Source organism: Hemitrygon akajei, chromosome 7 (assembly GCF_048418815.1).
Source record: "Hemitrygon akajei chromosome 7, sHemAka1.3, whole genome shotgun sequence".
Lineage (NCBI taxonomy): Eukaryota > Metazoa > Chordata > Chondrichthyes > Myliobatiformes > Dasyatidae > Hemitrygon > Hemitrygon akajei.
In genome coordinates this window covers 165,723,877-165,739,841 of record NC_133130.1, presented here as the reverse complement: position 1 = coordinate 165,739,841, position 15,965 = coordinate 165,723,877, and the positions used below count along the sequence as shown (strand labels likewise).

Here is a 15,965-nt window from a genome sequence, read left to right as displayed (position 1 = left end):
CACTGGGAGGTGATGGGTGGGTCTAGCTGAGGAGAGGCTGGGAGGTGATGGGTGGATCTAGGTGAGGAGGGGGATGATGGAGAGTGACAGACACTGGGAGGTGATGGGTGGATCTAGGTGAGGAGAGGCTGGGAGGTGATAGGTGGATCTAGGTGAGGAGGGGGATGATGGAGAGTGAGACACTGGGAGGTGATGGGTGGGTCTAGGTGAGGAGAGGCTGGGAGGTGATAGGTGGATCTAGGTGAGGAGGGGGATGATGGAGAGTGACAGACACTGGGAGGTGATGGGTGGATCTAGGTGAGGAGAGGCTGGGAAGTGATTGGTGGGTCTAGGTGAGGAGAGGCTGGGAAGTGATGGGTGGGTCTAAGTGAGGAGGGGGATGATGGAGAGTGAGACACTGGGAGGTGATGGGTGGATCTAGGTGAGGAGGGGGATGATGGAGAGTGAGACTGGGAGGTGATAGGTGGATCTAGGTGAGGAGGGGGATGATGGAGAGTGAGACACTGGGAGGTGATGGGTGGATCTAGGTGAGGAGAGGCTGGGAAGTGATGGGTGGGTCTAGGTGAGGAGAGGCTGGGAGGTGATGGGTGGATCTAGGTGAGGAGGGGGATGATGGAGAGTGAGGCACTGGGAGGTGATGGGTGGATCTAGGTGAGGAGAGGCTGGGAAGTGATGGGTGGGTCTAGGTGAGGAGAGGCTGGGAGGTGATGGGTGGATCTAGGTGAGGAGGGGGATGATGGAGAGTGACAGACACTGGGAGGTGATGGGTGGATCTAGGTGATGAGAGGCTGGGAGGTGATAGGTGGATCTAGGTGAGGAGGGGGATGATGGAGAGTGAGACACTGGGAGGTGATGGGTGGATCTAGGTGAGGAGGGGGATGATGGAGAGTGACAGACACTGGGAGGTGATGGGTGGGTCTAGGTGAGGAGGGGGATGATGGAGAGTGAGGCACTGGGAGGTGATGGGTGGATCTAGGTGAGGAGAGGCTGGGAAGTGATGGGTGGGTCTAGGTGAGGAGAGGCTGGGAGGTGATGGGTGGATCTAGGTGAGGAGGGGGATGATGGAGAGTGACAGACACTGGGAGGTGATGGGTGGATCTAGGTGATGAGAGGCTGGGAGGTGATAGGTGGATCTAGGTGAGGAGGGGGATGATGGAGAGTGAGACACTGGGAGGTGATGTGTGGGTCTAGGTGAGGAGGGGGATGATGGAGAGTGAGACACTGGGAGGTGATGGGTGGGTCTAGGTGAGGAGAGGCTGGGAGGTGATGGGTGGGTCTAGGTGAGGAGGGGGATGATGGAGAGTGACAGACACTGGGAGGTGATGGGTGGGTCTAGGTGAGGAGGGGGATGATGGAGAGTGAGGCACTGGGAGGTGATGGGTGGATCTAGGTGAGGAGGGGGATGATGGAGAGTGAGACACTGGGAGGTGATGGGTGGATCTAGGTGAGGAGGGGGATGATGGAGAGTGAGACACTGGGAGGTAATGGGTGGATCTAGGTGCGGAGGGGGATGATGGAGAGTGAGACACTGGGAGGTGATGGGTGGGTCTAGGTGAGGAGGGGGATGATGGAGAGTGAGACACTGGGAGGTGATGGGTGGATCTAGGTGAGGAGGGGGATGATGGAGAGTGACAGACACTGGGAGGTGATGGGTGGGTCTAGGTGAGGAGGGGGATGATGGAGAGTGAGACACTGGGAGGTGATGGGTGGATCTAGGTGAGGAGGAGGATGATGGAGAGTGAGGCACTGGGAGGTGATGGGTGGATCTAGGTGAGGAGGGGGATGATGGAGAGTGAGACACTGGGAGGTGATGGGTGGATCTAGGTGAGGAGGGGGATGATGGAGAGTGAGACACTGGGAGGTAATGGGTGGATCTAGGTGAGGAGGGGGATGATGGAGAGTGAGACACTGGGAGGTGATGGGTGGATTCAGGTGAGGAGAGGCTGGGAGGTGATGGGTGGATCTAGGTGAGGAGAGGCTGGGAGGTGATGGAGAGTAACAGACACTGGGAGGTGATAGGTGGAGGTGACAGAGGGCTGCAGATGATGGAATCTGATTGGAGAGGAAAGTGGAGGGTTCATCCAAAATAATGAGGTGAGGAGGACAGACGGGAAGAGTAGGGGGAGGGTGTGGAGGAAGCCCGGTGTGAGGTCTGTGGGCGATGGGCAGCTGCAGTGAGTGGGGAAGGAGAAAGACAGAGTAATAGAGAACTGTGGAAGGTGATGACAAGGAACCAACTGTTATCCAATCTTTCCACACTTCCGACCAGGTGTGTGCACATTCAGACTTAAACACAGGTTGAATTCTCCAATCGTGAGAGCAGTTTTCTATGGACACACTTCCACTAAATTATTCATGACCAAAATTGCTGAAATTTTAAATAAAATAAACAGGCTTCCAATGTCCCAAACCAAAGGGGCCTATTGTTCTTATACAACGTGTCGGAGCCTTAGGTCTCACAGCACCCCGTTCAGAAACAGTTATTAATCCACAGCCATCAGGGAGGAGGTACAGGAGTCTGAAGACACACACTCAATGTTTCAGGAACAGCTTCTTCCCCTCCGCCATCAGATTTCTGAATGGACAGTGAACCCTCGACACTATCTCACTACTTTTTCTTTATTTGCTCTCTTTGCACTACTGATTTAATCTAATTTGTATATATATTTCTTATTGTAATTTACAGTATTTTTATTATTATGTTTTGCACTGTACTGCTGCCACAAAACAACAAATCTCACAACATCTTCCAGTGATGTTAAAGCTGATTCTGATCTCTGCATGTCACTGACAGCATGCACACACATCAGCCCCTCGAACTCCCTTTGACTATTGGTGGAGGGTCTACAGTATAACTCCAATGTGATCACCTTCTTTGTTTCTGTCTGAAAGTGATCATCCCCTTCCACAGTTCTACCCACGTGGCGCTGCTACACAACCACAAAAAGCACAGGATAATTCGAATCATCTCTGACAGTGACGTCAGCGGAGGTGGAGTTTGAAACTAAAGACTAAAGTTGAAGATCTGCTTTATTTGCCACGTGCACATCAAAACATGGAGAGAACAGTGTTATTTGTGTCAAATCAAATCAGCAAAGATTGAGCTGGGCAGCCCGCAAATGTCAACCTATTAAGAAGCATATTTCACACTGTATCTACGGACCTTACTGCTCAGTGTGATAGCCCACCCCTGTAAGATGCAATTCATCAACTCTGAGCAAGTTCCTGTAACCTGGGATGTCAACTCTCGGGACTGTTCTTTTTCAGCGATAGTGCAACCTCCTTCCTTTGTTATCGAGAAAGTTTATTAAGGCGAGGCAGTGGATGTTGTCTACATGGACTTTAGCAAGGCGTTTGTCAAGGTCCCACATGGAAGGCTGGTCAAGAATGTTCAGTCACTCAACATTGAAGATGAGCTAGTAAATTTGATTAGACCTTGCTTGGGGGGGAGAGGCCTGAGAGTTGTAGTAGGTGTTTGCCTCTCTGACTGAAGACCAGTGACTAGTGGAGTACTGCAGGGATCGGTGCTGGGTCTATTGTTGTTTGTCATCTATATCGACGATCTGTATGATAATGTGGTTAACTATAGCAGTAAATTTGTGGATAACACCAAGTTTGGGGGTGCAGTGGACAGCGAGGAAGAGTATCATGGTTTGCAGAGGGATCTGTACCAGCTGGGAAAATGGCAGATGGAATTTAATGCGGACAGGTGAGAGGTGTTGCACTTCTGTGGGACCAAACAGAGTAGATCCCACAGTGAATGGTGGGGCACTGAGGAGCGTGGTAGAGAAAAGGATCTGGGAATACAGGTACATGATTCATTGAAAGTGGCATCACAAGTAGCTTTTGGTACATCAGCTTCCATAAATCAAAGTATTGAGTACAGGATATGGGATGTTATGCTGAAGTTATATAAGACATTGGTGAGGCCCAGTCTGGGGTATTGTGTGCAGTTTCTGTCACCAACCTGCAGGAAAGATGTAAACAAGGTTGCAAGCATAAAGAGAAAACTTACAAGGATGTTGCCCCGTCTGGAGGACCTGAGTTATAAGGAAAGATTGAATAGGTTCGGATTTTATTCCTTAAAAGATAGAAGATTGAGAGGAGATTTGATAAAGGCATACAAAATTATGAGGGTATAGATAGGGTAAATGCAGGCAGGCTTTTTCCACTGAGATTGGGTGAGACTCCAGTTAGAGGTCATGGGTTAAGGGTGAAAAGTGAAATGATTAGGGGGAACATGAGGGGAAACACTTACTCAGAGGGTGGTGAGAGTGTGGAATGAGCTGCCAGCACCAGTGGTGCATGCGAGCTCGATGTCAATGTTTATGAGAAGTTTGGAAAGGTGCATGAATGGTAGGGTTATGGAGGACTATGGTTCCAGTGCAGGTTGATGGGAGTAGGCAGCTCAAATGGTTCAGCACAGAAGAGATGGGCTGAAGGGCCCGTTTCTGTGCTGTACTTTTCTATGACTCTATGGCTCTGTCATGTATGTGTCTGGGCAGAATGTGAGTACAAGATACCAAAAGCAAACTGCTTCACCACCTGGTGTGGAGGGGCTACTTCACAGGATTGGGAGAAGCTGCAGAACGTTGTAAGCTCTAACCTCCCAGGCACCCAGGACACCTTCAAAACGCAATGCCTCAAAAAGACTTCATCCATCTGCCCCTCTACCCAAGACATGTTCCCTCCTAGTTACTGCCATCGGGAAGGAGATGGAAGAGCCTGAAGACACACTCTTAACGTTTCAGGAACAGCTTCTTACCCTCTGCCATCAGATATCTGAATGGACATGGAACCCATGAACACAACCTCAGTATTTTTGCTCTCTCCTTGCACCACTTATTTAACATAATTTTTAAAACGTATTTCTTGTTGTAACTTTTTTAAGCATTGCAGTGCACAGAACACAACACTCCAAGTGTGGTCTAACCAGAATTTTGTAGAGCTGCAACATTATCTCAAGGCTTTTTGAACTCAATCCCTGACTAATGAAGGGCAACACACCATACACATTCTTAGTCACCCTATCACCCTGCACGGCAGGTTATTCCCATTAACACTTAATTCATTTTTTAATATTTTACACAGTAGCATAATTAATATTCCAGTGAAAGTTGGAGAAACAGGCTCTGGTGAATGTTAAGGGAGGGAGGGAAACAGGCTCCCAATAAGTTTAAAGGAAGCATGGGGGAGTGGGTACTGAGGAGGGCAGGAAAAAAGGTACTGTGGAGTTGAAAGAGTGTGTGGGGCACAGGGCAGTTTAAAGGAGAAGTGTGCAATTCTAAAGTGGTTTATTACTGTCAGATATACTCAGACAAGGAAGTGCAGGTAGATTAAGGTGTAAGGTCAGACAAGGAACGTACAGTGCAGGCAGATTAAGGTGTAAGGTCAGACAAGGAACGTACAGTGCAGGCAGATTAAGGCGTAAGGTCAGACAAGGAACGTACAGTGCAGGTAGATTAAGGTGTAAGGTCAGACAAGGAACGTACAGTGCAGGTAGATTAAGGTGTAAGGTCAGACAAGGAACGTACAGTGCAGGCAGATTAAGGCGTAAGGTCAGACAAGGAACGTACAGTGCAGGTAGATTAAGGCGTAAGGTCAGACAAGGAACGTACAGTGCAGGTAGATTAAGGTGTAAGGTCAGACAAGGAACGTACAGTGCAGGTAGATTAAGGTGCAAGGTCATAGTGAAGTCCTATTCCATAGTCTTATTGAACAAATCATCTTATTCTCGTAACTCTGTTTTGCAATTCCTCTGATGTTGTAGGTGCATTAATGCCCAGAATTCAGCAACACTGTTATATCTGGGGCTTAACCATTGATTGCAAAGATACGTCCAACAAAATTTAGCAAAACGATTCACCTGAAATCATTGTTAACAGTTAAATTGCACCGGAAGCTTTTCAAAGTGACTGAAAAGAGGTCTCTCGGAACTTAATATCTTCACTTTGATTATTTTCCCTCCATAATGATTTTCTGATCAATGTTTCACAGATGTTCAATCCCCGGGTGTTAGCACTCTCAGTTCACCACTGGTTCCTGTTACTGGAGATAATGGAGGGGAGGCATAACTGTCCGCACTCAGTCTGCTGGACTGCAGTCCGAGTTCCCAGATTTTCTCTATTATTCCATCTGTTATTCCTCATGTTCAGACATAAAACGCTGTTACATTAATATTCTAATGATGAATCCGTGAACGATGTGTTTATTAATAATGTTAATATTAATAATCTACAGAATGTTAGTGTACTGTTGTTTTTAATGATTGTAAATGTCACAACAGATTTAGAAAAGTTCATTTTACTTCATTGTAAAAACTAAAGAATTCTGCAGCCACCTACAGTACTGTACAAAAATCTTAGGCATGTACTTGTGTATATAACAAGGGTGTCTAAGACCTTTGCTTAGAGCCATAGAAATTTTATAAAGTGAACAGTACTGCTGCCACAAAAAATAACAAATTTCATGGCATTTGTGAGTGATGATAAACCTGATTCTGATATGGGTCTCTGTTGTGGACTGAGAGTGGGAGGGGGGCAGGGAGAGGGGAATCATGGTTGGGAAAAGGGGAAAGGAGAGGGGAGGGAGCAGGAAGCATTAGAGAGACATTCTGTAATGATCAATAAACCAATTGCTTGGAATCAAGTGATCTTGCCTGGTGTCTCAGCACAGGGTGTGTCAGCACCTGAGCCACACTCCACCCATAAGACTACAAAACCATAACAGATGGAGCAGAATCAACCCACTTGGCCCATCGAGTCTGCTCTGCCATTTCATTATGTCAGGTCCATTTTTCCTGTCAGCCTCAATCTTCTGCCTTCTCTCTGTATCCCTTCATGCCCTGACCATTCAAAAATCCATCAGCCTCTGCCTTAAATATACATAAAGACTTGGCCTCCACAGCCGCCTGTGGCAAAGAATTCCACAGATTCACCACTCTCTGGCTAAAGAAATTCCTCCTCATCTCCATTTAAAAGGACGCTCCTCTATTCTGAAAATGTGCTCTCTAGTCTTAGACACTCCCACCATAGGAAATATTCTCTCCAAGGCCTTTCACCATTCAATAGTCTTCAATGACATTACTCCTCATTCTTCTGAGTTCTAGTGAATACAGGCCCAGAACCATCAAACATTCTTCATATGACAAGCTGTTTAATCCTGGAATCATTTTCATGAACCTCCTTTGAACCATCTCCAAATTCAACACATCCTTTCTAAGATAAGAGACACAAAACTGCTCACAATACTCCAATAACAAAGAAGAGAAAATCTGCAGATGCTGGAAATTCAAGCAACGGACACAAAATGCTGGAGGAACTCAGTAGGCCAGGCAGCATCTCTGGAAAAGAGTAAACAGTTGATGTTTTGGGCCCAGACCATTCATCAGAACTGGAGAAGAAAAGATGGGGGTCACTGCCGTGCTAAACAACTAGGGAGGTCAATGCTTAAAAATCGCCTCCTCCTGGTACAAAGGTGAGAGAACATACAGAGAAAAGTGGGGAAGTGGTCTCCAGTTTGTGTGATTAACTCCAGCCCATGTGAACGACTGTTGTGGATGTCCCATTACACCGAAAGGTGCAGGCTGATCAGCTTGGGAGAAATCTATCTTACAAGAGGGTGCATAATCATCGTCAAAGAACAACACATTGAGCTTGCTACTGCATCACTCAAATACAGAAGAGCCTGGAATTTACATTTTGCCAAATGCGGAAGGATTGCTGCTGTTTAATCAGTTTCAAATGTATGATGCATAGTGAAATATTAGCACACATTAGTAAGTGTGAAAGAGGTCAATTGATGTCATGATCAGGAGAACACCAGATACGACTTAACATCTGTTTGATTTTGCATACATAAAGAGAAAAACAAAGAGGATAAGCTTTAATATAAGATTATTAGCCTGGATTCTGTCTCACTGATAGGGCATGCAAATCAATCCAGTCTCTTGACTATCAAGTTGAACTGATGTCCTTAGTTATTTACATATTTCACAAGGCACAGAATCCAATTTATCTGGATTTAAAAGTTGTATGTTAATAGTAGGATAAACGACATATCCGCAATATTCAAAGAGGGCAGCGTGCAGATCTGAGTCAGCTCTGAAAACAGGGGTGTGCCAGATGTGCAGTGTGAGCTACCTGTGTCTTGAAATGGCAGCTAATGTCCGCACTGCTCCACTGAGCACCCAGGTACTTAGCTACAATCTGTAAGCAACCTTTCTGATTGAAGTGACCCTCTCAAATTCCGCACTGACTTTCTGGCAGCTATACACCTGATCTAAATAATAGTAACTGAAAACACATTTTGTTAGTGAGAATATTTTTAGAGAGTCATACAACACATAAACAGGCCCTGTGGTCCAGCTGGTCCTTGCCTACCAAGATGCTCATCCAAGCTAATCCTATCTACCGGTATTTGGCCGATGACATTTTAACTCTTTCCTAGAAATGTACCTGCCCAATTGTCTTTTAGGAGTTGTTTTTCTACCTGCCTCATCCAGGTATGGGTCAATAGGACTAGATGGGATGAAGGGCTCCTTTCTGTGCTATCCTGCTCGATGAGTCTATGCCTCCATTCACATTTCAAGCAAGTTTTGTGACAATTTCTACCACCCAAAACAATGCAAGCAAAGCCGATAGAATGAAGCGGAGTACTCACTTTACGCCCAGAGAAGATGAGACATAATTGGTACATGGAGCCACCGTTCTTCACGTTGGCAATCTCCTTCTTGAGGGTTGTTGGTGAGGGCGGAGCCCAGTTGATGTTAGCTTTCTGCCCATCGCACCCCACGCAGTTGAGCGCATTGTCAGATTTAAAGCACTGAGCTTTTGGCTCCTGCTTCAGACTTCCTTCACTGTGGGTCCTCCGACGCAGCGAGTTCTGAATAGAGAGAGTACAATGCTTCTCACACTCGGAAGTTTCAATCATACTGCGCCGTTTAGTTTCGTGACCGTCTAAGTAACAGTCATCACTGTCTTCTTCATCTTCATCATCATCATCATCCTCCTCCTCTTCCTCCTCCTCCTCTTCCTCATCTTCATCCCCATCAAGAAGTAAAATGGGAAGATCTTCAGTGCTCTGGGTGAATGTCCTGTCCAGTCTGAGCTCTGGTATAGTGAATGGCAGCCGAGGTTTCTGTGACTCTGTGGTATCCTGCTTCTCAATATTTTCCTTCATTTCCTCTCTGGCTTCACTCTCTCCTTCTGCAGCCTTTTCTTTCTCTGGGAGCTTCTCGCTTTCAGCCTTTTCCTCACTGGTTGGCTGCGGCTCGCTGGGAGGAACCTTTACCTCAGGTAACATCTCGGATTTCTCGTCTGATTTGGGGTCAAGGATCTATTGAGGTGAAAATGAAGAGTGAAACATATTAGATGAGCTGTTCACAATGTAATGGAAGAGAATTGGTTAATGCATATTAACCCTAATTTATTTACTGTGGACATATGCAAAGAATTGGTTCATCATTCAGGGATCTTATGAGATGACAACAAACAAAATCATAAAGTTTCTATAAATCTGATAGCTTCAAAAATGAATCCTTATTCATACCAGGTTCAGATACAGTTATTACCACTCAACTATTAAGTTATAACTTCACTCACCCAAACACTGAACTGATTCCACAACCTATGGATTCTAAATCTCAGTATTATTTATTTATTTCCCAAACACGAGAAAATCTGCAGATGCTGGAAATCCACTTCTTATCTTTTTTTCTAGTCCTGACGAAGGGCCTCAGCCCAGAACGTTAGACCATAAGACACATAAGATATAGGAGCAGATATAGGCCATTCAGCCCATCGAATCTGCTCCAGCATTACATCACGGCTGAGCCCAGATCCCACTCAACCCCATACACCTGCCTTCTCGCCACAATTTTTGATGCCCTGACCAATGAGGAAGCTATCAATTTTTAAATATACCCACCATCTTGGCTTCCACCACAGTCTGCTGCAGAGAATTCCAGAGCTTCACTAGTCCCTGGCTAAAAAAATTCCTCCTTACCTCTGTTCTAAAGGACTGCCCCTCAATTTTGAGGCTGTGCCCTCTAGTTTTGGACACCCCGCCATAGGAAACATCCTCTCCAAATCCACCCTATCTCATCCTTTCAACATTCGGTAGCTTTCAATGAGATCTCCCCACATTCTTCCAAATTCCAGTGAGTACAGGCCCAAAGCTGCCAAACACTTCTCATACATTAACCCCTTCATTCCCAAATCATCTTTGTGATTCTCATCTGGAATCCCTCCAATGACAACACATCCTTTCTGAGATATGGGGTCCAAAACTGTTGACAATACTCCAGTGCAGTCTGATTAGTGTCTTATAAAGGTTCTGCATTATCTCCTTATTTTTATATTCTATTCCCTTTGAAATGAATGCCAACATCGCATTTGCCTTCTTTACCACAGACTCAACCTATAAATTAACCTTCTAGGAGTCTTAAGTGAGGACTCCTAAGTCGTTTTGCACCTCTGATGCTTGAATTTTCTTCCCATTTAGATAATAGTCTGAACTATTGTTCCTTTTACCAAAATGCATTATCAAACATTTCCCAACACTGTATTCCATCTGACACTTTGTTTTGCCCATTCTTCCAATTGTCTAAGTCCTGCTGCAATCACATTGCTTCCTCAGCACTACCTACCCCTCCACCTATCTTCATATCATCTGCAAACTTTGCCACAAAGCCATCAATTCCATTATCTAAAAAATTGACAAACAATGTGAAAAGTAGTGGTCCCAATACTGACCCCTGAGGAACACCACTAGTCACTGGCGGCCAACCAGAAAAGGCCCCTTTTATTCCCACTCACTGCCTCCTGCCTGTCAGCTGTTTCCCTATCCATGCCAGTATCTTTCCTGTAACGCCATAGGATTTTATCTTGTTCAGCAGCCTCATGTGTGGCACCTTATCAAATACCTTCTGAAAATCCAAGTAAATGACATCCACTGCCTCTCCTTTGTCCACCCTGTTTGTTACTTCCTCGAAGAGGTCTAACAGATTTGTCAGGCAAGATTGCCCTTTACAGAAACCATGTTGATTTTGACTTATTTTGTCATTAGTCTCCAAGTGCCCTGAAACCTCATCCTTAAAAATAGACTCCAACACTTTCCCAACCACTGAGGTTAGGCTAACTGGTCTATAATTTCCTTTCTTTTGTCTTCCTCCCTTCTTAAACAGTGAGGCATTTTCACTTTTCCCGTCCTCTGGAGCCATGTCAGAATCAAGCGATTCTTGAAAGATCGTGACCAATGCATCAGTTATCTCTTCAGCAACCTCTCTCAGGACTCTGGGATGTAGTCCATCTGGTCAGGTGACTTGTCCACCTTAAGATCTTTCAGTTTGCCTTGCACTTTTCCTTTGTAATAGCAATGGTACTCACTCCTGCTCCCTGACACTCACAGACCTCTGGCACACTGCTAGCGTCTTCCACAGTGAAGACTGAAGCAAAGTACTTAGTAACTTCATCTGCCATTTCTTTGTCCCCCATTACTACCTCTCCAGCATCATTTTGCAGTGGTCCAATACCCAACGCCGGCCTCCTAGGCCTGAGTCGACGTAGTAGTAGTAATACCAACTCTCACCTCCCTTTTACTCTTTATATAACTGCAAAAACTTTTACTATCCTGTTTTATATTATTGGCTAGTTTGCTCTCATATTTCATCTTTTCCCTTCTTATGGCTTTTTAAGTTGCCTTTTGTTGAATTTTAAAAGCTTCCCAATCATCCAATTTCCCACTCTCTTTTGCTACTATATATGCCCTTTCCTTGACTTTTATGCAATCCTTCACTTCTCTTGTCAGCCACAGTTCCCTACCCCTGCCATTTAAGAACTTCTTCTGTGGGACATATCTATCTTGTGCCTTGTGAACTATTCCCAGAAACTTCAGTTATCTCTGCTCTGCTGTCAGCCCACCACTATCCTCCTCCAATCCACCTGGGCAAGCTCCTCTCTCATGCCTCTGTAATTCCCTTTATTCCATTGCGATACTGATACGTGTGTCTTGTGCTTCCCCCTCTCAAATTGCAATATGAATTCAATCATATTATGATCAGTGTCTTCTAAAGGTTCCTTTACCTTAAGCTGCCTGATAAAATCTGGGTTATTACACAACACCCAATCTAAGATGGCCTTTCCCCAACTAGGCTCAAGCACGAGCTGCTCTAAAAAAACCATCGGGTAGGCATTCAACGTTGACTGTTTATTCTTTTCCATAGATGCTGCCTGGCCTGTTGAGTTCCTCGAGTATATGTGCGTGTCATTTACTTACTTATTTATGTATCAACTATGTTGTATTTGCACAGTTTGTCTGCTTTTGCTCATTCTTGTTTGGCTTCATTGATTCTTTGTGTTCCTTTGTTCTACTGTGAATGCCCGCAAGAAAATGAATCTCAGGGTTGTATACGATGACATATACATACTTTAATAATTAATTTACTTTGAACTTTAATTTTGATTTCTGGCATATCATCACTGTAGAACCCATTGAGAGACAGCATGGGATTGAAATATTTTAAATAACATGGAACACACTATAAACTCATGATGATGGTATTAGAAATACCATAATAACTCCAATAATAAATTTACTTTGAGATTTCAAACTTTAAAACTTCATTTCTTTGTTCTGTGTGCTGGTGCTGCTCCACCAGAACAGAGTTCTTTAATATCAAATCATTAATTAATTAATTCCATCATAGATGGTCTCAGGCCCGGCTGTAAAAGGAGGAGGGTTGAGTGTGGGGCTTGCAACCCCATCCCGTAAAAACCCAGAGCTACCGAATTGGCGAAAGAAGCTCCAAAGACCTCGTCCCTGAGGGAGGAAGGAAACGCCAGAAAGATAGGCGTCAGCTGGGAAAATTTGAAAGACTGGCCCACGACAGAAGACTCTGACGAGCTGCTGTTGGCAGCCAGTGCCCCAGTAGGGCGACGGGCTTAAGAAGAAAAAAAAGAATTAATTAATTGTTTAAGTCAAATTACTTCAGATCTAAAAAACTAAAAACAAATGTAATGTACAATTTCACTGTTGCCTGCACAAGGATTTCTGAAATAAAGAACCAGGCACTGTGTAGCTCACACCATCCACAAATGAAGAAGGGCAATTATAACTTAAATTCAGGCTGGTGACATTAAGTTGTTGGGACCCTCGTGCGATCAGGACCCCACTCTGTTAGATACTTTATTCCCAATGAGGTCATCCAAAGAGAAAGTGGGTCATTTGTTAGGTGAACAGAGATTCCGTGTTTGCCATCAAACTGCATCCCTGTTATATTGGTTTTCACAAGAAAATTGTTGTTGAGTTACTGGCATTGAAAATGTTAGGAAATAGACACATTCTTCACTTGATATTTATTCCCGTTTGGTGTATGACCACAGCAGCATGTCGTACACTGCCTCAAAAATCATCAGTTAATTAAAAGGAATGGCAGAAAGTAATTGGAGTACCATTCGGTGGTACTGAGCAAGCACTAACTGTGCCTGAAGCCAGGAGATGCATAAAACATAGAACACTACAGCACAGAACAGGACCTGCGGCCGATGATGTTGTGCCAACATTTTAACTTACTCTGAGATCAATCCAACCCTTCTCTCCCGCATAGCCCGCTATCTTTCTTTCATCCATTTGTCCATCTGAGAGTTTCTTAAATGTCCCCAATGTACCTGCCTCTACCACCCCCCCAGGTAGGGCGTTCCACACACCAACCACTCTCTGTAAAAAAACATACCCCTGACATCCCCTTATACTTTCCTCCAATCACCTTAAAATTATGTACCCTCATATTAGCCACAATGCCCTGGATCAATGTACACCTTCATGAAGTCACCGCTCATCCTCCTCCACTCCAAAGAGAAAAGCCCCAGCTCGCTCAACTTATTCTCATAAGACATGCTCTCAAATTAAGACAGCATCCTGGTAAATAATTAGGAGAAAGGAACCTTGTAATAATTTATAGTTTCTTACATCATTAATCCTGTTTAAAAATACTTCAGATTTTCATTAGTTTTAATACTATATTCTTAACATGGTTATTAGTTTTACTGAAATAACTTCAGGTGCCAAAGGTCAAAATCAATCTTGTAATTGCTCATTAAAGGAAGCAGTCAGTTGCATATCTACAAATGGGATTTTGTACTTAGGAAATTGAGTATAAAAGGAAATAATAGATCCATTGTCAGTGACCACATCACTAGCTACCTCCCATACCTAATGAGGGGGCCACTGGCTGTACGTTCGTGGTCTTCTTCTGCTGTAACCCACGCACTTCAAGGCTTGACATATTGTGCATTCAGAGATGCTCTTCTGCACACCACTGTTGTAACAAGTGGTTACTTGAGTTATCATTGTCTTCTTGTCCACTTGAACCATTCTGGCCAGTCTTAACATTTTCTCTCACAGAACTGCTGTTCACTGGATGTTTTTTTTCTCTTGCCCCATTCTCTGTAAACTCTAGAGACTGTTGTGCATGAACATCCCAAGAGATCAGCAGTTACTGAGATACTCGAGCCACCTTGTCTGGCACCAACAATCATTCCATGGTCCAAGCCACTTAGATCACATTTCTTCCCCATTCCGATGTTTGGTCTGAACAACAACTGAACTTTTTGATCATGCCTGCATACTTTATGAGTTGCTGCCTCATGATTGGCTGATCAGATATCTACATTAACGAGCAGATGTACAGGTGTACCGAACAAAGTGGCCACTGAATGCAGGTTGAAGCAATTTAAATATTGGCTGCTGTGTGGGAATGCTGTTACAGGAAGGATTTGTGAGCTATGGGCAGAACAGAGTAAAAATAATTAGAGTAAGTGGTTATAATTATGAAGGAAGTTTAAAGGTTTTTCTCAGGAGGGGTAACGGAATTAAATGGGGTTTTCAAAATTTACTGCAAACATCACTGTCATACGGAGACATACGTGATATAATAGACACAGGAGATTCTGCAGATGCTGGAAATCCAGAACAATACACACATTGAGGATGATTCCTTCATCACACCTGCTCGTTTAGAAGTGGACGATTGTAGAAAAGGATAAAGAGGAATGGAACTGGAAGTCAAATTGCACAACCGCCTTGGAGGTTCGGTACAGTACAAAACTGAAGGACAGAGTGGTCTCCTTTCAATCAGAAAACAAAACAAAAACTGATTAAGTGAATAGTTTTAGAGTTAGGCAGGCCCAGACAGAGTGGTTCTTTCTCAGACTCTAAATTTAATTTTCAATGTATTTGGCAAACATGATGCTGCAATTTAATTACTTTGGGAATGAACAAAGTACTCAGTATCTCAAGCACAGCTTACTGTGGAGAAGAATAATGGTTCAAAAATTAAATTATTTTATTTCCTCTTTTACAGAAAAGAATGTCCTAACTTAAGTACAGAATACATTAGGATAACTTTTAGAGAATAATACTCAAGTGACTAGTAACAGTTATTATTCACATTATGGTAGGCACAGGACTGGATACAAAATGTTTACAAAGAGAATTTGATCTTATTTTAATCATCCTTACTCTCAGACTGAAGGAAGGTGGCGGGGTGTTCATTACCGGAGGTTCAAGAAATTGACACTCATGCCATCAAGTTGGAGGCTACCTAGACGGAATATGAGGGGTTGTTCCTCCAGCCTAAGTGTGGCCTTATCCTGACAGTGGAGGAGACCATGGATGGACATATCAGAATGAGAATGGGAAGTGGAATTAAAATGGGTGACATGGGAGATCCTGGTTCCTCTAGCAGACAGAGCATAAGTACTCGGCAAAGCAATCTGCCAATCTATGTTGGGTCTCACTGATATACAGGCCACACCAGAAGCAATGAACACAGTATATGACCACGCCAGACTCACAGATGAAGTGTTCCCTGACCTGGAAGGACAGTTTGGGGTCCTGAATAGTAGTGAGGGAGGAGATGTAGGGGCAGGTGTAGCACTTGTTCCGCTTGCAAGGATAAGTGCCCA

General features: G+C 44.3%; 1 protein-coding gene across 11 annotated transcripts in view; it reads right to left on the bottom strand.

The window, feature by feature from the left end:
* rgs3a (regulator of G protein signaling 3a) overlaps positions 1 to 15,965 on the bottom strand; it is a 265,827-nt gene that overhangs the window by 60,075 nt on the left and 189,787 nt on the right. For all 11 annotated transcript variants that reach the window (XM_073052456.1, XM_073052457.1, XM_073052458.1 and 8 more), the window contains one exon: positions 8,662 to 9,336. In XM_073052456.1, coding sequence (XP_072908557.1) covers positions 8,662 to 9,336 — 675 coding nt within the window. The remainder of the gene's footprint in view (positions 1 to 8,661; positions 9,337 to 15,965) is intronic.